Below are 19,394 nucleotides of genomic sequence, written 5' to 3'. Positions count from 1 at the left end.
CCCTCTCAGATCCAGTCTTTCAGAAGGGAAACGTAGCCATGTGCCCCAACTGTGGCTTTGCCTGGACAGACGACTCGCTGAGTGACAGAATCGGTGCCAGAGGCGGATTTATTTCTCCAGGGCAAGGACTGAGAGGCACCCTCCTCTGCCCCACTGCCCTTCCCAAATGGGAACCAAACCCCACTGTCCAGTCTCAGGGTGTCCAGGGCTGCAGCCCGGTCTGGTCCGGTCCAGCGGGGAGACCTCCTCCTGCTCCTCCTCCTCTCCAGGACAGCAGTCAGTAGCCTTCGTCGGACCAGCTGACCTGGTAGTCCGGGAAAGCGGCCTTCAGCTTCTCTGTGGAAACGGAGTGTTTGGCTCGGCCGAAACCCTGCCAAAAGACACACCAGAAAGACAGTCAGATTGACAGACGCAGGTGAGGAGCCAGGGGCTGGAGGGCTGGGCCAGGAGAGAGAGGCCAGGGTTGGGATCCTGCTCAGCCACGGAAAGCCCCTCAGAGGCCTCAGGAGACTCCGGTCTCTCGGCCTCGCGGGACGGAGATGGTGGCAGCAGCCCCCAAGAAGAGCAAGCACAGCAGGAGCCCTGGCTGCCCCCAGGACAGGCATGGGGCATGGGACAGGGAGGTGGAGGCACTCTCTGTGCTGGTGCTTCTTACCACGGAGTAGCCATAGACGCGGATCTTCTTGGCGCCGCTCTGGTGGTCGATGCGTCCGCCTCCCAGGCACTGGCAGCGCAGGCCCAGCCTCTCCAGCTCCTCCGCCACGCGCTCAAAGATGTCAGCTTTGGGGAAGGAGGAGGAAGAGGAGGCGGTGAGAGGGAAGGCCTTCAGGGTCTCACCCTTCACCCTCCATCCGCCTCAGAGGGCCCTGGCCTTCCAAAGGCTTCGCGAGGGAAGGGTGCGTGACTACAGCCCCAAGAATGCCCTCAGACAAGGGGCACTTGGGGAAGCTGCTGCTTCTTTTTGGCTGGAACCCCCAGAATCCCCTGGAACCGAGGCGCTTGGGCAAGTGCATTTCTTGACTACAACTCCCAGAATCCCCCGAGACAGGGGCCATTTTAGAAGTTCCTTTCTTTTGACTGCAACACCCAGAATCCCCTGAGAGAGGGGCCAACTGGAGAAGTTACTTATTTGGCAACACCCAGAGTTCCTTGCAAGAAAAATTGGCAACTTTTCTATTTACTCACAACCCTAAGCCCCGCCCACTCGCTATTCTAGACCCCGCCCATTTCTGGCTCCACCCCAAACCTTTGTATAAGCCCCGCCCCACGTAGAATTACTCCATATGGCCCCGCCCACTACGCGCCTGATTGGCTCACCGTGATACTCGGCCCAAGCGTATCCGCGCACGACGTCTTTGGAAGGCCCCGCCCCCTCCGGCGTGACGCGAATCAGGACGTACTTGAAGACGCCGTCAGGGTCGATGTCGACGTCTGGGACGCGGTCTAAGCCTCCTCCCGCCGCCATGGCCGCCGCCTGAGGGAATGAACGGCGCAAAGCGCGCGCCCCGCATCAGCCGCGCCCCGCTAAGGCCGACGGACCAATGGCAGCGCGCGCTGAGAGGCACCGGCGTCGGATTGTCCAATCGGATCGCCAGAATCCACCTGGTTGGGCACGCCCTGATCCCTGCAGCTGTTTTCTCGCCCAATGGGAATGGGCGAAAAACTGACCAATCAAAGTGCCCCAGTGGAGAAGGGAGGAAAAACGAACTATCCAATCACGGCACCGCTTTGGAGTCACGCGCCCCAGTCAAAGGGGGGACAGCGTTTGGAGCGCGCGCTCTTAAAGGGGCAGGCTCTTAAAGGGAAGGGGACTGTTGGCTGAACAATAATAAGAATAAGAATAAATGATGAATAGGGCACGTTCTTTCTTTATGGACTTAAGAGAGGAGCCAGAATGGAGAAGAAATTGGGGGCCAGTTCCTCTGGACTGGAACCAGAGTGCCTCTAAGCATGTGCAGAGTGCCATCATTGGAGGAGCCCTTTCTCAGCCCGAAACCTCAAAGATCCCCTTCCACAGCTTCCAGAGGAAGAAGAGCTTCCCTGAGTCACTAGTTGGATAGTAATCTTGGACTTCGGTGGGGGATTCTGGGAGTTGCAGTCCAAGACTCAGTTCCCCAAGTGCAGCCCCAGGATTGTATTCTCAGGCCAGCAGAGGCCCCTGCAGCATTTCTTTTTATTACAGTATTGCTATATTCATTTTCCTTAACAAATTTATCCCTCTGGAATAATGATAATTATAATTAATTATTTCATTTAATTATAATTACAATTAATTGATTTAATTACACTTATTAGTTATATTAATTTAACTATATTTATTTATTTTTATTTAATTATAGTTAACTAATTAACCATGATTAATTGCATCCCTCCCACCATCTTTGCCCATGAACCCCAGAAACAAAACGGAGGCTGTACATTCGAGTTATATTTTAATATATTTATTCAAAGGAAATATTTTTCTTCTCATTTATATATATATATATATTATATTTATATAATATATATATGCTATTTCTATGTATAGGCTTCGTCTTTCGTCTTTGTGCCGTGAGGAACCAGCGGATGACGCTTTTCAGAAACGGCGGCGTCAGAAAACACAGACCGGGTTTCCGTCCGCATTTATTCTCACATTTATTGGTATCAACGTTTGGGATTTTATTTTTATATATATATAATTGTTTTGTGTTATCTTTTTCCCAAAATAAGATATAGGTATATATATATATATAGAGAGAGAGAGAGAGATAGGAAACAGGCCAAGCATGCATTCAGCAACAAAAACACTCTTGCAAAAAAAGTCTCTGGGGAAAATGGGAAGAAGGGACCCAAAAAGCGGCCAAAAATAATCTTTCTCAGGCAGGGAATTAAAAAACGTGGATCCTGGGGAAGGAAGAAGGTGGGCAGCCATCCTCCCTTTTCGGGAGCTTTATTTTGGGGGGCTTACAGAGCAGGGAAGCCCCAATTATCCCTCTGCCTTCCCACTTTCTCAGCTGTTTCTCTCTCTTCCTCCCACTTTCCTCCTTTTCCCTCAGCTTTCTTCAGTTGCTGCAAAACCCACTCATTGGACTCAGCAGGAAAGAAAGGAAGGAAGGGGCACATGCTGCCTTTCCTAAACCCACCTACTACAAACGCACCCTCCCTTTCCTCTCAGCCTTGGAGCCTTGTTCCCCACCTCAATCCATGGAGAGAGGCAAGAAATAAATCAACATCGTTATTATAATACTATTGTTTTGCACTGAAAACAGGAGACCGGATGCAGAGACGCAAGACCGTGCGGATGCAGAAGTGCTCTCAAACACGATTAATTCAGATTGCAAGCAAAGGGGAGGAGAGGTGAAACATTCATGCTCTGGACTTATTCTGAGAGATGCTAAGTCCCAAAAAGGAATCTGGGGGCTGGAAATCCATAAATCCGTCTCTGACTTAACGCCAAACCTATTGCGGGGTTTTCGTGGCAAGGTTTGTTCAGAGGAACTTTGCTGCCGCTGCCTTCCTCTGAGGCTGAGAGAGAGGGACTTGGTCCATGGCTAAAAGAGGATTTGAACTCTGGTCCAAGGAAGGCTCAAATCACAACTCTGTGTTGGTTTCTAATACTTGAGATGCCACAATGAGAACTATGAGTAAACTGGGAGCAAAACACGGCTTTGGAAAAGGAACAAACACCCCCCGCTACTCCAATGTTACTCGCTGCCTAGCTCACTGAGTTGAACCCCAAGGGTCATGGAGCCTAAGCCCAATGCAGGAACTGAATCACTCACACAGAGACCTTTTCGGCCACTTGTCACAGTTTTTTTTTTAATTTATATACCGCTATTCCAAAGATCATAGCGGTGAACAGCAAGTAAGCTAATTAGCAAGTAAGCTAATTTGCCCCCAACAGTCTGGGTACTCATTTTAGCGACCTCGGAAGGATGCAAGCCTGAGTCGAGCTTGGGCCCTTTTGCTGGTCTTGAACTCGCAACCTTGTGGTTTCGAGTGAATGGCTGCAGTACAGGCATTTAACCACTGCGCCACCAGGGCTCCTACAGTGACTGCGTATGCATGTTTCCACACCAACGCCACGCATCATGCACACTTTGCCATGCACCCATCATCCCCAACCCTCCGTTCCTGACTTTCAACACAAGCCCTCCCCAAAAGACACATACGCACACATATGCACACACACAGCCTTCGCCCATCAGTGCCACAACATGCCAAGAAATCCCCAAGACACCCCAAAATTGTGACAGCAGAGTTGTTTGCTTTTACCTAAATTAAAACTGGCACCATTTCAGTCTTGCAGAGCCCAGAGAGAAAAGGGATGGTTTATGAGTCCTGAGGTCTCTCTTCTGAGGACGCATAATTCGGCGCAGGGAGAGAAGCCATCATCCCCGATGCAGAAAGAGACCCAAATTATTCTTAAGAGAGTGACCAGAGGACCAGCCACAAGCCTCTGGGGCTTTTGCCCAAAGAGGGAGGGAGAGGGTCCCTTGTATTTTCAAGGCCTGGGAAGCGCAATTTGGGCTTTGGCTACTTTCCTGGCCTGCTATTCCTCCATTTCTCCCATCGCTCTTCCATGAAGGATGGATAGAGCATGCGGGTGTGCAGCGTTTCCATGGCAACCCCATCCCCTATTTCTTTTTCTCCTCCTGCGGCTCCTGACCTGGATTTCGCCAATGGTATATTGGCTCTCTGTTCCCTCTCCTGCCAGGCAGAGCTGGCACAAAGGCCATCTGGCCGGAGGGGGCATCCCTTTGGACCAAATGGGGCTGTGGCCGCAGAAAGCGAACAGGCAAGTGGGTAGGGAAAAGGAGGGTTCAGGCAGAGAAAAAGAAGGGACAGGTGCCAGGATTGCTGGTCCTCCTCAAGGCCGGAGGGCATGTCAGATACTTCCTTCCTCCACCCCTAAAGTTCTGCACAGTAGTGCTCTTACTATACTTGACACCTGGTACGGATCGTTTTTTAATGCTCCACTTCAACAGCCTTTTTGAGGTTTGGTGAAGCTGCTAGCCAGACAGCGAAAGCAAGCAACTCTTTTTGCCTCTTGAACAGCAGAGCAGCCAGACCCAGAAGGCAACCCACCAGCGCACAGGGTGGCATCCCCCAGAACTGTCACCCAGTACCAACTGCACACTCTGCAACCCCATAACTACACCCATGGCACCACATTTGCACATGGGGATGGGGAGGCGAGACATATTGGGGTCAAATGCAAGGCAGACAAAAGCATAGGCATCCATGCTCTGCACCAGCCTTCTAAGAAAGAAAGATGGATGGATGGATGGATGGATGGATGGATGGATGGATGGATGGATGGATGGATGGATGGAAAGAAAGTGGAAATTGGGCTTTATCAAAAAGAAAACCAAGTTTCTAGCCCCTGTGGCTGAAAAGCCAGGCAATGTTTCTCTTACAAAGTACTCCAAAGCCCGGAAGAGGAGGCATCCAAGGATGATATGCAACAGTGGGAACAGAGTTGGGATAAAGTGTTTCTTCTCCTGGGGACTACAACCCACAGAATCCCCTCTACATCAAGCTATGGGGGCTCAACATGGAGCATCCACTGCCAAGAGTCTGGCTGGACAGGTCTCATCTCTGCAGAGGAGAAGCCAAGGGCATTGGGGCGTCCATTCCCCAGGAGTTGGGCAAGGAGGCATCAAACCTGATATCTGAACAGATTCAGAGAGAGAGGTAGCACTGTTGTCTAGTGGTTACAGAGCAAAATGGCAGCCCCAAATCTGTGCTGGAAGTCCTTGCAGAGTTCTCGAACCCTCCTCTGGCAGGCAACGCTGGTACTGATAAACCCAGATGTGAAGGACATCCCCATCCCAAAGCCCTTGAGTTCTGGAGGCATCGCAGCCCAGTTGGTTAAAAGTATTTGTAATAGTCTCCCGCCATCCTTGTTGATCCACCCATTGCCCTTGACCAAGAGTGGACAGATGGGCAGCGGGATAAAGCAGAAATGTTTTTGGGTGGGTGGGTGGAAAGGAGTAACAATGAAATTGCAGTTGGCCCTCTGTAGCCACCAATTCCTTATCCACGGATTCAGCCATCCACAGCGGGAAAATATGTTAAAAATATACATTCCAAAAAAAGCAAACCTTGAATTTGCCATTTTATGTAAGAGATGCCATTTGACTAGGACGCTGTATTTAAGGAGACTGGAGCATCCCTGGATTTTGGGAACAGTGGGGGCCCCCAGCAGATACCAAAGTCCCCCAACTGTATTCCAGCTGAAATGTGGGTTGCCAACTCTGTTTTTCCTTCTACTTTCTATTTCCCTGCTTCAGTTAAAGACAACTAACCCCAACATATCCCAGTCTTCCCTTCATATTGTTACTGGAGGGGTGGAAAGGAGAGATGAAAGAAAGAAAGAAACAGGGTCCAGGTTTAAACAATATCAACAAAACAGCCGGCCACCAAAACGTCAAAAGTACTGATTCCTTAAAGTAATTTTTTTAGAAGGTAATGTGCATTTCTAAGTCCCACGTTCTAATTTTGATCTGATGAGGAACGCCTATTTTGGCAGTATCCTAGAGCAGCTAGTGTGCAAGGGGCCCCAACCACGATCTTCCCCCAAGGAACTTTCCTCCCCTGTTGGGTTGACCCATTCGCTACCCAGCTGACAGTGACTTCTAGAGACAAGAGGAACATACCAACCAACCACATTTGTACTCTGATAATAAAATACACTTCTAAGAAAAGGGTGATCAGCGGAAGATCCTTGGCAGGATGGGGAAAGGAAGAGAGGGAAAGATTCAGGGAAGGAAGGAAGGAGAGATCACATGATGTCATCCAGGAGGTTGGGGCTGGCCACCCAGTCAAGCGTGCGCGGCTCGGAGGCCGCCATGATCATACACATGAACTGCTTCCCAGTCCGCTTGTCGATGGGGTAGATGGTGGTGGGCGTGAAGCGCTTGTTGCTCTCCACGAAGGAGCAGAGCTGCTCGTACACCTTGGGGAACTCGTGCCGCAAGAAGACCCCGCGGATGCGCAGCTCCCGCTGGATGTTGATGAAGCAGACCTCGCGGGCCTTGCGCCCCTCCTCGCCATCCTTGTCGATGTCGGCTGTCCCTGGCGGCGGCGTCAGGATCAGCGTCTCCATGTCCCTCTCCTTCTTAAGGATCTTCTTCTCGGGGCTGGAGGAGGCTAAGGCCACCTTGGCGTACTTGCGGACAGTGGGCACCTGCACCTTGGGGGAGGGCCTCTCGGGGACGTTCTGCCCAACTGCCACGGTCACGTTCAGGAGGAAGCACTCCTCCGGGTCGTACTGCTGCCCGGCCTCCCGAAGCTCCCGGGCGTACTCCCCGAGGTTGTCCGAATAGCCCTCCAGCTCCCGCATGGACAGGTAGGTGGGCGACATCAGCAGGCTCTCCAGGCCGAACTGCAGGAAGTTCTCTGCCGAGCCCGAGTTGGGGAAGCCCAGGAAGAGGACGCCGCGGCCCCGAGAGAGGAAGCCCACCTTGGCGATGCGGGAGAAGGCCTTGTGGACCTCCCCGTTCTCCCGGCAGAACTGGAGGACGTGGCGGCAGGTGCTGCCGATCCGCCCGTAGATGCAGCTCTCTTTGTGGGTGTCCCAGTCCTCGCGGCGGCAGTTGCGGGAGCAGTAGTAGGTGTAGCAGCTGTGGCAGGACTTGAAGTAGAGGCAGGCGTTGAACATGGTCTCCGTCCGCCGGCACTTGGCATTGGAGCACATCATCACATCGTCCTCATCAGCGCTGAGGTCCGGGGAACATTCCTCCGGGGGCTTCTCGAAGACTCCGGCCGTGGGCGCAGGGGCATCAGCCGAGCGCCGGCCTTGGTCCTTGCGCAGCTCAGCATGGAAAGAGCTGCGCCCAGGTTGCTCCTTGGTGGGATGGGGTTCCAGCGGCTTCCAGGACTCCGGCTTCTTAGCCGGCAGGGCCAAGCCGTCGCTGATCAGTCGCCGGAGCTGGTCGGCCAAATTGCTCACTTCGCTGGGCTGGCAGAAGGATGGGGGCTTATAGTCTATGACAAGGTCGGTAATGAGCTCGTCCAGCTGCTCCAGGCTGCGCTGCCGGGCGGCACTTTCTTTGGCACCGGGGTCCAGAACGTAAGGCTGTGGTGGGCCACAGCCCCTCTCCCGCATGTCTCCCGAATCCAGGATGTCCCAGCTGGCCGATCGCCTCTCGCCCTTGCAGAACCCATTGGCCCGGATGTCGTTGTCCGTGATGGTGATCTCTGGGGTGACGAACCAGCCATGGCGCCCACCATCTGCATGCATCTTCTCCAGAAGAGAGTTCTCAGATAGTGAGAGGGCAGCATAGCGCTTGGGTGAACTGGAGAGGTTGACCACCACGGGTTGCCGCCGGTCATCAGGGGATAAGGCACGATGTGGGTCCCTGGCCAAGAGGTTCTCATAGCTGCGCCCGCGCAACAGAGGATCCTCCCGGCGCACGTGGGGGGTCAGGATGTTATCCCATGACTTGGAGTAGTGCCGTGTGTCCACACCAAGCCGGGGAGGGCTGACGCTGTAGCTGGCATGCCAGGAGGACAGCATGGCATGGGGCGCAGGCTGCTGGGGAGGGACTCGAGACATCTGCCACGTCTGGTAGGGAGGTGTCCCCCTCTCAGGGCAATACCAGTCATTAAAATGCACAGGGGGGACACTCCGAGGATGTGGGTATGTCCGAGACATGGCTTCCCGTTCGTGGTATTTCCCATAGTCTTCCGCATAGAAGACTCTGGGGTTGGCTGCCACAGCGGGATAGGCTCGGGGGTCTTCAGTGTAAACGGCCTTCAAGGGAACAGTCCGGGGGGTGTAAAAATGGGGGTCATCGCTGTAGTAAGTCCGAGTGGGGGCCTCCTGGACAGGATAATGCGTCCGGTTTTCCTCCACAAAAAACGTTCTTCCAGGAACAGGGTGGAAGCTGCTTTGCGGAGGCTCATCTGTGTAAAAGGGCTGTGATGGAGGAGGAAGGACGGGGGCCCCATAATGGGTTGGGTACCCTTCGTAGCCGGAGCTTTTCAAAGGGAAGCCACTGCCTGGCTCCTCGGTATAGAAGAACTTAGTTGGCACGTATGGGGAATAGGGGATGCAGCCCCCTTCCGGCATGGCAGGACCCCCGTCGTACAGGTCAGCGGGATACAGTGGCAGCACCCGATGGTCTCCGCTGTAGGTGTCACTGGGTGTGGGTGTCCGAGACATAGACACCTGCCGGCTGCTGGGCACAGTCAGGCTGTGGGCAGTGCCTGGAGGACGTGGCCAGGCGAGAGGGGCTTCCCCATGCCCATGGGAAGGCTTGGCACTGCGGGCAGCGTGCATGACGGTGGCCTCATCTGGCTTGATGTCCACCCGCCGCTTGACATGGACACTTGGAGGTGGAGGCCGCATGGCCGGGTGTCCGGCCTCGTAGCAGTTGGTGCCAGAGACGCAGAGTGGGGAGATGCGGCTGCCGCTGCTGCGCTGAGGCTGGAGCTTGATAGGGTGCACCTCATTCATAAGGGCCTTCATGGAGGCGTAGCTGCCGTCCCGGCGAGGGGACACCTCCATCCGCTCGAGTTCCCTGGGCACGCGGTGCGTCTCCCGACCCCTCCGAGCCGGGGCTGGCGGGGAACATGAGGAGATGGGGATGGCGACTGGGATGAAGGAGGATTTGGTCCGGGGGGCGCTCTTGGACCGCGCCCGCCTCTTGGGTTCCACTTGCGCAGCCTGTTCTCTGAGGGCCTCCCTCCCACGGGAGTGGGCCTTGCCGACGTACTCCTCCAAAGCGGCCGCCCTGACAGACGGCTTCCTGCCCCCAGGGACTGAGGAGGGCTCTGGTGTTGGGGGTCTCCGGGAGATCCGTTCCATAGCGGGTGGGGTGGCTGGTGGGTCGTCGAGGGACTCCAGGAAGTCGAAGCTGCGGCAGTGGCGCTTGTTAAAGTGCTGGGAGGGCTGGTTTTCCAGGGAGGAAGACATGGAGGTCTCGCATGGCCTGGCGGGTGGGCCGGCAGAAAAGTGGGAGGGGGTGACCGAAGACACGCGGATATCCTGATACACCGTTGATACCAGGAGGTCAGGCGGGTCCGTTCGGGTCATTTTAGAGTCCGCTCTCTGCTCCCTCCAGATCGGCCTCAGATCGTCATCTCAGCGCAGTCCAAAATGAGTCCTGGAACGAGAAAAACAGGAGAGGAGGAGGCAGAGGAATGGGTTTTTTAGGGGTGTCGATGGGGGATGCATGGGGTGTGTGTGTCTACTTTCTGCATGTCTATAGTCAAGCAAGGAAGGTAAATCAGGGGCACATTGCTGCAAAGAATGGTTTCCTTTTAAGGCAAAGAAGGAGCACCTTTTTCAGCTGGGGCCACATTTAGAGAAGTTGTTGAGGGTCCTGTCCTGGGGAGGGAAAGGCCAAAGATAAGCTTTGATCTTACAGCTCTTGCTACCAGTAATGAAGAGGCTTTTCAACCTTTCAGAGCAGGGTGAATAACCTATAGAGGAGGGAGATGGGGAAGGGGTAACCTGAAGAGCCCAGACTGGGAGACCTTTGGAGAGGCAGGTTCTGGTTCAGCTGCCAGGGCTCACCTGCTGGGCTATGCCCTTTCCCCAAAGGCACAAGGCCTCCTGGGCCAGCCTTTTGACCCTGATCCAGCATTGTGCATGAAGAGAGCACCCCCTTCCATGAGACCCAAGGTGTCACCTACCTGCTTTTGGGGCAGCTGGTCTATACATGGGCAAAGCTGGCCACAGCTCCCCTCTCGGCTCCATGCCAAGCTGCAAACAGATAAAGAAAACATGCATCACACAATGCCCAAGCAATCCCTGGGTCCTTTTTGGGCTTGGGTGGGGACTGTTGGATAATACAGGAGTGGAGAAGGGTCTTAGCACCAGCAGCAAGTGGGGTTATTGGTATGCCACAGTGCAATAGTTCTAAGGCATACCAAAAAAGCCCAGCCTATGTGCAATCCTAGCCTCTGTGCCATACAAATCCTTGCCCATCTGCAAACATACACTCCTGTGCCATGCAAATCCTTGCCAGTCTGCAACCGAGAGCCATTTCATTTCAAGACCTTCCAAGTAACAAAGCTGACCAGATGGGTCTACATCACCCAGGCTGCCCAACCTGGTGGCTTCCAGGGGCATTGGGACTACAGAACCCATCGCCCAGAGACAGACTAGCAGTTGGGAAGTCACAAGACAGCTGCCAGCATTTCCAGAACTCCCCTGTATATATCAAGTGCATTTTTAGGCTAGATGCCATGAAGGGTGGGCAGGTGAGGGGGAAGAGTTGTCAATGCCTCATTATTAGGGCCAGAAGACTGTCCAAAACATGGGCAGAGTGCTTTTCCTCTCACTTGCCCCAAGCACATGTGGGACCAAAAGGAGGGTCCTCTAGACCTATGGCCCCTCTTCCCAAATGTTGCCAGGCTGCAACTCTCAATGATGGGAGTTGCAATCTAGCATGTCCAATTTCCCTGACCAGACCCACGGTACCTCTGCCGTCGTGCCTTTTAAACAGAGCCTCCTTGGTTGATGAAGAATGGTGCTTAGTCACCATGGTGCAGAAGAAAGGAAACGCCACACTGGTCTGCCCCATTTCTGCAGGAAGAAGGAACCACTTTCTGGTCAGTTGGCAAACCCTACATTTCCAGCTGCTTCCTTTCCTGGTGTGTGTGTATGTGTGTGTGTGTGTGTGTGTGTGTGTGTGTGTGAAAGCTGTGGACAAAATTGGCACCGCCAGCACCCACCAGGGAGCAAATGCAGAGAGAGAGAGAGAGAAAGAGAGAGAGAGAGAGATGAGCACATGGTTGCCATGGTTCCCCTCGCACACACGCGCATATGCGCACACACAGTGATGTCTTTTAAGGGGGAGAAATGCATGCTGGGAAATTCCAAGGCACTAACCATGGATGGGATGGAGAGGGAAGGAAGTTTCGGAGTTTGGCTTGACCCAGACCAAGATTCTCAAGATCTCCATGACCCAGTGCCCAGGTCAAGCGGAGAAGATGGAGGAGGAAGGAGAGGAAGAAAGGGAAGAGGAAAGAAGAGGGAAAGGAGGAACTAGAGTCTGGCTCCCTTTCCAAAATGAATTCGTACCCAAGTCCCATGCCAATGTGGCCACAGATGCCACGTGAGGTGACCAGTCTCTTGGGGGTCTCAGCTGCCCCTTAATTGTTGGGAAGCTGCAACCAGTGGGTCAGGTAATCTCTAAGCCTCTCTTTGCTCTCTTTTGAAGAACAGGCCAAGACCTCCCTATTTAAACAGGACTTCATCCCTTCAACTGGGGAGAGGCCATCAGGCGGGCAGTTTTTAACGTGTATTTGACACGGGTTTTGGTTACTTTAAATCAGTGTCTTGAAAGTTACGTTTGAACGGAAGTCATCGTTTAAGGCTCTTTTTAAAAGTTATGTTTTAATGGGATTTATTGTTGAAGGCTTTTTTTAAACATACTGTTTCAGCTATTTTATTTTAACTTCTCTCGCAAGCTGCTCCGGGTCCAGTTTTGGGAGAAAGGTGGGAAGGCAAATCAAATTAATCACTCCGTCAGATGAATCTCCTTTCAAAGAACAAGGCTGCTTTTTGGAGGTGTTTCCGTTCTGCTGTGCTTTCCTCTGGCAAACAAAAACATGCCCCTCTTACAAAACAACGCCAACATCATTAGCATTGGGATTCTTTGGGGCCGTTTATCATTCCGGCCGTGTGTTCGTTCGCTGTCCCTCCTGCCCTCTTCCAGCTCCTCCGCTCTTCCCAAGGGCTCAGCTAGAACCACTTTAGGAAACTGAACAAGACAATTAATGAACCCCACCATTAACTGAAAAGTCTTGCAGCCCGCCGGGCAAAAGAGAGGCAGCTTCAGACGTTCGGAGGGGAATGCAATAATCTCTGCACAAAAGGGACTGCGCAACTTGGAGGGGAATGTAACTGGGCAAAGGAACCAGCCCTGCGCAAAGATCCCCTCGCAAGGAATACGATGTTTCTCCATTTAATGTGGAATATTCAATTCCAAATATTCAGCCTCAAACAACTATGCCTCGTGCTTTTTCTGTAGCAGTTCGAATTAGGGGGGAAATCCTTGCCTTCATGTGTTTTATTCCTATTTTCCTCTCCTGGACAATCTCAGCCAGCTGTAATTGGGAAGAATGCTTCTAGTCCTCATGGCTTTTCATGTCGTAATGGGGTTTCCCCCCTCGCTTCCTATCTGTAACTGGGGGAAATGCTCTCATGTTTCTTCATGGGCAAACCAACTGTGATCGGGAAGAGTTCTCATGCTCTTCTGTGTCTTCTCTTTCTATACAAACTCAGAAAGGCAGCTGTAATTGGAAATAAGGCTCCTAAGTTGAGGGATTTTTCCCCTTCTTGTATATAAAGAAGGGGGAGATATAAATGGGGGGAAATTTTCCTCATCCTCGTGGTGTTTTTTCTCTCTGTATGAAATCAGCCCTTCTCTTCTGCAGAGAAGATTATGGTGAGACTCAGAAAGAAAGATTGATGGAGGGGAAATGCTGCTCCGCTAATCAGGAATCTTAAGGAAAGAAAGCAATCAAGGGAGGAAGTGGGCAGCTGCCCCAGAGGCAACCCCCTCCTCTCTCTTTCTCTGGCAAGAGCAAAGCCAGGCCAAGGGCAGCCTGGGGAAGTTACTTATTCACACATTGGTTAGAAATGTCCGCCTACCGCCTTCGCCGACAGGTACAGCCACGTTGCCAGGTTTTCAAAAGACCAAGGGCCAGCCACAAATCCAGGGCACGCCGGGCGGAAAATAAGATCGCGTTCCACTGAAAGAGCAATGAAAAGGATCTTGGTTAATCTGGCCACGGCTTCTCTACAAAATCAACGTTATTGTCCATGTTCATAATATCCGCTTGGTTCCCTGCGGGTGCCAAAATCCATGGATACTCAAGTCCCATTATATGCAATAGAGTATTATTATTATTATTACACTGAGTTCTTGGTATCTGCTGGGGTTTGGTCCCAGAAACCCCCATGGATCCGCAAGTCGCATTAAATACAATGGCACAGTAAGATGGCACCCTTCTCTTCCTCTGGTATGGCAACTCCTGGCTAGGAATGCTGTCCCTGTTGAATTATCTCCATAGCCAGAGATGATGATAATGATAATAACTTTCAGCAACAGCAACACAGGAATCCAATCAACCGCGAATACATTGTCATTCCAGGCCTTGCAGTCCCCACACACTGGGCTCTTCTCACAACAAGGAAACCTCACAACAACCCTGACAGGTAGGCCTGTAATGCCACTTCTACATCGCAAAAATAAAGGGTGGAAGGAGAGAGACTGACACAAAGCAACTGTGCAACCTGAAGCATGTTTACCCAGAAACAAGCCAACGTAACCCCTCCAAAGCAACATCCTCACAACAAATACAGCCTGTCCCATCATCCCCAGCTGTGGGGACTCATGGGGCATGAAGACATCGACTCCCTCCTAGATTCCAACTGGCATCGGACTCACTTACAAAGAGAAGGCCTCCTCTAGGTTGATGCCAGGGCTTCCTTTCAGGCCCATTTGCTATGCCATTTCTGCACAGAGACCCCCGTGTGTCTGCTTCAATCCAAGCCCTCAAACCCTTTTAGACACCAATACAAACACACATACACCCAGAGGCCAGTGGACACCACTCAGGCAAGGAAAAGAGCATGTGCAGAGTGCTTTCTGTTGCAACTCCTTCATCCTTGGCGATGAGCATCTGGGGCTGTCCTTTCCTCTCCCATCCTCCGCTGCAACTTGGGCTTTGTGTTTTAAAATTGTTTTCCTCTTTTGCTTTCGCAGTTTTTATACAGGCAGCAAATCTACATCTAGCTATATCTAAATATATCTATAGGTAGATAGATTGAACTAGAGATCTAGATCTATCTACAGATGTACAGATCGGTGTTATAGGCAACATATATCCACTACATGTATAAATATCCATTTTAGGCACCTGTAACAGTATGAAAAAGACGTGCTTCCAACGAAGGTGGGGTTCATCTCGCTTTCCCAAAATGGGGGTGCAAGACCCTCTTTTGGAGTTCTCTAAGTTTTTAGCCCCTTCAGATGGCTTTGCTATTAGGGGCCATTGGGCCCCGAGAGTCCCTGTCCTTGCCTCCCCCAATTCTGCCCCCTTTGGACAGGGAATCTCAGGCCCCAGGGTTAAGAGCCAGAGGGGTCCCTATTGCCTTCAACGTGGGGGTGCAAGAGATCCCACAGAACCCCCTTCCACAGTCTCCTCCTGCCATTCCACTCCTGCCACCATTTGCCAAGGCTCAAGCTGGCAGACCCAATTTGGCAAGGGAAAACGGAGGGGTGGGAAGAGCATTGGAAGGGAGGGGGTCTGGATGCCCCCCCCATTTGGGAAAGGCAAGTCAAGGGGGGGCACAAAGAGAGGGGAGTCCCCCTGCTTCCAAGACATCATTCGTTGCTCTCAAAAAAGGGGAGCAAGGGGGAGAGGGATAGAAAGGGATGCAGAAGAGGGGAAAGGGATGAAGGAGGGTGGAAAGGGGGGTCCACGATCCAGCAGTGGGGTCAATTCAAGCCTACATTGCCCCCAAAAGCTGTTTTAGCCCTCCACCCCACCTGGGTGCCTAGGATGCCAAGCACATCCCTGATGCTGATGCCAAGGATGGTGCCAGCTGCAGAGGCTGAGGAAGCCATCAAAGGAGGGGACGCTTTGCAAATGCATGGCCCCCACCCCACCCATCCTGAGGTTCAAGGGCTGCCCCCCAACAAGAGGAAATAAAAAGCCCCTTTTCCCTAAGGATGCCAAATTCTGCTCCCCCCCTTTTTCCCCCCTCCCCTTGCAAAGCTCGCATTTGCAAGCCCCCGTTACATTGCAAACCCCCACCAATGTGGGAATCTGGGGGTGTGTTTGGGGCCTGCACCCCTTTCCTTCTGGGCTGCTCACCTCCTCCTCCTCCTCTTCTTCTCCGCTGCAAAGGCGGATCCGCCGCGGAACCTGCGCCGCGTCCAGCGCGGATGAAGAAGGAAGAGAGGAGGAGGAGGAAGAGGGCAGCCTCTGCGCCGGCTCCCAGGCGCCCCCTTCTGGACGCAGGAGGGAAGCCAGGGAGAAGACCCTCAGGCCCAGCTCCCGCTTCAGGTGGGAGACATGGAAGGAGTCCATTCACTGCCAATAATAATACTAAATGTCTACTATTACTACTACTCCTACATCCCAGATCCACAAGTGATAACCACCTTTACTTAGGCCCACCATGTGTGTTGTTTGACAGTACCCACCTTGGCATTTGTGCAACCCAAGTTGGCAGCATCATGCATTTTGCGCAAACAAAACACACAAGTTTGCATCGTGTGTTTTGGGCAACCCCAATACCTTGGTGTCATGTGTTTGGTGCCACCAAAACGCCCAAGCTGCTGCTATCATGTGCTTTGTGTGTTTTAGCCGGCCCAAGAAAGACCGGCCTCTCTTGTGGCTTTGCACGGCTGGATCTAGGCCTACTGTGGCCACGGTCATCATCAGGACCAGGCAGAAACCGAAACACGGCTTTTTCCAAAATGCTTCTCGGTGACAAAACATTTGAAATGGATTAACAACAGCAGTAATGGAAGGAGAGGGATATTTCAAGAATGCCCAAGGCTCACTTTGTGCCAATGTCTGGCCAAGCCACCTCCCTCCTTTTGGACTACAATGCCCAGAATCCCCCAGCCAGCATAGCCTGGATGCAGAAACAACTTCAAGATACACAACAAACAAGGTACTGTATGAGCACTGAGGAAAACGTTACACACGACTGAATATTGCGGTCTAATTGGGCCCCTGCGTCTACTTTCTGACTGCAACGCACAACACTTTCAAGGCCTGCGCTTCATTGTTTGGGCTGTTGATTTATTCAAGATCTCTTCACCCCACTTTTCTCTTTGCAAGAGAAAGAGAGAGACTCAGGCACAGCTTTGTGATAAATAATGCAACGCAACACAATATATCTCCTTAATATTCCTCCCGTGAGCAAAGATTTCAAGGCTTCTCTTGGCAGCCTCCCTGCAGAGAGCGGGCATTAAAACCTCTCCCCTCCAAAGGACCCTTGAACGTTTGCAACCTGATTCCACTCAAAAATAAAACACCCCCCAAAAATGCCTTTCCCCAAGCCAGGTCCAACCTTTTGTGTGACTTTTGTTGTGGGTGTGCGTGTGAATGTTGTGTGAGTGGAGACGTGTCTGCGCACATGCGCAGGATCACTGGCATTCCCGAGGCCATGCTTTCCTCCTCCCCAGATTTCCCTCCATGTCAAGAGGGCAGTAAGCCCATACCAGGCTTTGTGGGGCTGGCAAGGCCTTCTCCAGCACACTGATCCTATTGAAAGGCCTTCAGCACTTGGAGAGCTCCTGGTGAGCCTGGGTTTCCCCACTGCCCTGGCATCATGGGGGTCTCCCAGCTGCCATTCAGGGCAATGGGAAACCCATCTGGAAAGGCAGAACTGCCCCTTGCCCTTCCCAGAGGAGGCCCCTGGTGCTGCCCAGGGGAGCCAAGGAGCTGCAATTCTTAGAGAGGAAGGGGGGAATGAATAGCAGCATTGCAGGCCTGCTGACCTCCATCTCTCAGGAGGAGAAAAAGCGGGGCTAGGATTCCCTGAGAGACCCCCCAGGCTCCGTTGGCCATTAGACATTAGTATCCTCTTTCCAGCCCAGCCGAGAAGCAGAGGAGCAAAAATGGAAATGCTTTTTCGCAGCAAGGATGATGTGGCACCGTGGGCACCTTGGCACAGTCAAGGAGTACAAATGTATACATACAAATACACACACAAACACATAATGTGGCCTCTGCCACCATGTCACCCAAGGTGTGGGATGGGGGTGTCAAGCAGTCCTTCCTGGATGGAGGTGGAAGGACCCTGCTCAGTCCAGCGGTCACTCTGCCTACTTGGCATGCTTGGCCCATGCTGGCCTCTCTCTCAAGAAAGTGGGGTAGCCCCATACCCACACACCACCATGCTCTTTTTGTAGTGGTCACAGGGTCAATAGGGGCTTTCCAAGGCAGGCGACCTTGCCACCAAACTAGGTTTCAGGCTTGGCCTCTCTCATTTAAAGCCCAGCCTTGGAATGGACTCTCCATCACTCACTGCAACACAAGACTAACCAGGAAAGACACCTGTGGGTCCTCATCCTGCCCTGCAGTCAGGTCAGCCTTGACCCTCACCACCAACACCCTTTAAAGCTGCATTTCAAACTAGCTCCCATTTCTGGAGGATCAAAGGGAAAACACACAGCCATTTCTACTTGGCAAAGAGCAGCAACTCCAAGGTGTGTTTATGGAGACGGGAAGGACTCTGCAGGGAGTCCCCTGGCAACGCACAAGCTGGGGCTTGCCCCTGGTGTGACACACGCCTCCCGCAGGATTAGAAGGCCTGGCTGGAAGGGGACAAGGCCTTTTGGCCAGTGGGTCCTCCCCAGTGCAGGACCAGCCACCTGGGCATCCTCTGAACCAGACCAAATCCCCCCCCCCTCCATTGGTGCTGCAGGTGAGGAGAGACTGACTTCACCCAGCAGAGGAAAAGGGGACCTGCCAAAATTGAGACGCTCACATGGTACCTAAAAATATGTTTTGTCTTCTAGGAGGAGGGGTGTGGATTAGATACATTTCAGAAGAGGCTGCAACCATAGACCCGGTCAAGCTATTAGCTTCCCAAGCCAGGCCCTTTGAAAAAATCCCTTTTGAAAAGTCATTTGGAGACAGTTTGTACTTTTCATGGCTGTTACTCATTACAATGTTTTTAAAGGGCAATCCATTGCATTGATTGCTCTGTTGTCACATTTGGGGGGGGGGACTCCTTGGATTGATAAGAGAATGGCACAAAATGTGGGAGAAAAGCTCTATCTGGATTCCCTTTAAAGAAACTGTTTTTACTCTGAGCAAAGCTGGCTGGGGGAGGATTCTGGAGATCGTAGTCCAAAAAAAAGGAACTTGTCCCAGTCAGAATGTGGGACACATGAACCGCTAGAGGAGAGTATTAGCATCTCCAATGCCCAGCTGCTTCCCAGGCCCAAAAAATGATGCTGAGAAGCCTCTTGGTACCCGCAACCTACCTGCCAGGTTGCCACAGCAACTCAGCTGAGTCTGTGGGTGGGATGTGGGTGCGCATCACTTACGGGGAAACCTTTAAAGGCAAAGAAGGGAGCCTCCCTGCTCCCCATGGAAGATCTCCCCCAAAGTGTCACCCTAGCCCCCTTCCCCATCCACTCCCTAAACATGGAGAAGCAGGGCTGGGAATGAGGGAATGCAGCCTGCACTGAGCCAAAGAGGGTGCTACTCTTACATCACCTTTGCTAGGCTTTAAGGTGCATCCACACCCTGGGAGTTGTAGTTCTGCAAGGCCTTTAGCCTTCTTGACCAAAGAGTGCTGGTGCTTCCCAAAACTGCAGCTCCCAGGATGCTGTAGGATGGAGTCATGGTAGTTAAAGTGTTGTCAAGCAGCATTATTTCTACAGTACAGATTCGCCTTTAAACGTGATTTAAACTGT

The 19,394-nt window shown here is 52.4% G+C and overlaps 2 protein-coding genes across 4 annotated transcripts; both read right to left on the bottom strand.

The window, feature by feature from the left end:
- Positions 1-90: 90 nt before the first annotated feature.
- On the bottom strand, positions 91-1,515 carry PHPT1 (phosphohistidine phosphatase 1). The gene is made up of 3 exons (XM_042478934.1): positions 1,318-1,515; positions 656-780; positions 91-370 (listed from the first exon to the last, which is right to left on the bottom strand). Exons 1-3 carry the CDS (start codon positions 1,463-1,465, stop codon positions 278-280), a joined length of 366 nt encoding a protein of 121 aa, XP_042334868.1. The 5' UTR covers positions 1,466-1,515; the 3' UTR covers positions 91-277.
- A 2,391-nt stretch (positions 1,516-3,906) lies between these two features.
- Positions 3,907-19,065, bottom strand: AJM1 (apical junction component 1 homolog). 3 transcript variants are annotated; one of them, XM_042478055.1, is made up of 5 exons: positions 15,826-19,065; positions 13,595-13,695; positions 11,417-11,521; positions 10,627-10,696; positions 3,907-10,094 (listed from the first exon to the last, which is right to left on the bottom strand). In XM_042478055.1, exon 5 carries the CDS (start codon positions 10,022-10,024, stop codon positions 6,767-6,769), a length of 3,258 nt encoding a protein of 1,085 aa, XP_042333989.1. In that variant the 5' UTR covers positions 10,025-10,094; positions 10,627-10,696; positions 11,417-11,521; positions 13,595-13,695; positions 15,826-19,065; the 3' UTR covers positions 3,907-6,766. The 3 variants fall into 3 exon arrangements, with proteins under 3 accessions (XP_042333989.1, XP_042333990.1, XP_042333991.1); XM_042478056.1 differs by lacking the exon at positions 11,417-11,521; XM_042478057.1 differs by lacking the exons at positions 11,417-11,521; positions 13,595-13,695.
- Between the last annotated feature and the right edge of the window lie 329 nt (positions 19,066-19,394).

The sequence above is a fragment of the Sceloporus undulatus genome, chromosome 7 (assembly GCF_019175285.1).
Source record: "Sceloporus undulatus isolate JIND9_A2432 ecotype Alabama chromosome 7, SceUnd_v1.1, whole genome shotgun sequence".
Classification (NCBI taxonomy): domain Eukaryota; kingdom Metazoa; phylum Chordata; class Lepidosauria; order Squamata; family Phrynosomatidae; genus Sceloporus; species Sceloporus undulatus.
Note: the sequence above shows the minus strand (reverse complement) of the source record. Positions and strands in the feature narration are given on the sequence as shown.

Bases quoted from the DNA above. Each gene is read 5' to 3' on its own strand.
- PHPT1 (XM_042478934.1), bottom strand. From the start codon at position 1,465: ATGGCGGCGGGAGGAGGCTTAGACCGCGTCCCAGACGTCGACATCGAC. The intron at 781-1,317 runs GTGAGCCAATCA...CCTTCCCCAAAG, and splicing joins CGCTTGGGCCGAGTATCACG to CTGACATCTTTGAGCGCGTG. The intron at 371-655 runs GTAAGAAGCACC...GTCTTTTGGCAG, and splicing joins GCGTCTATGGCTACTCCGTG to GGTTTCGGCCGAGCCAAACA.
- AJM1 (XM_042478055.1), bottom strand. From the start codon at position 10,024: ATGACCCGAACGGACCCGCCTGACCTCCTGGTATCAACGGTGTATCAG.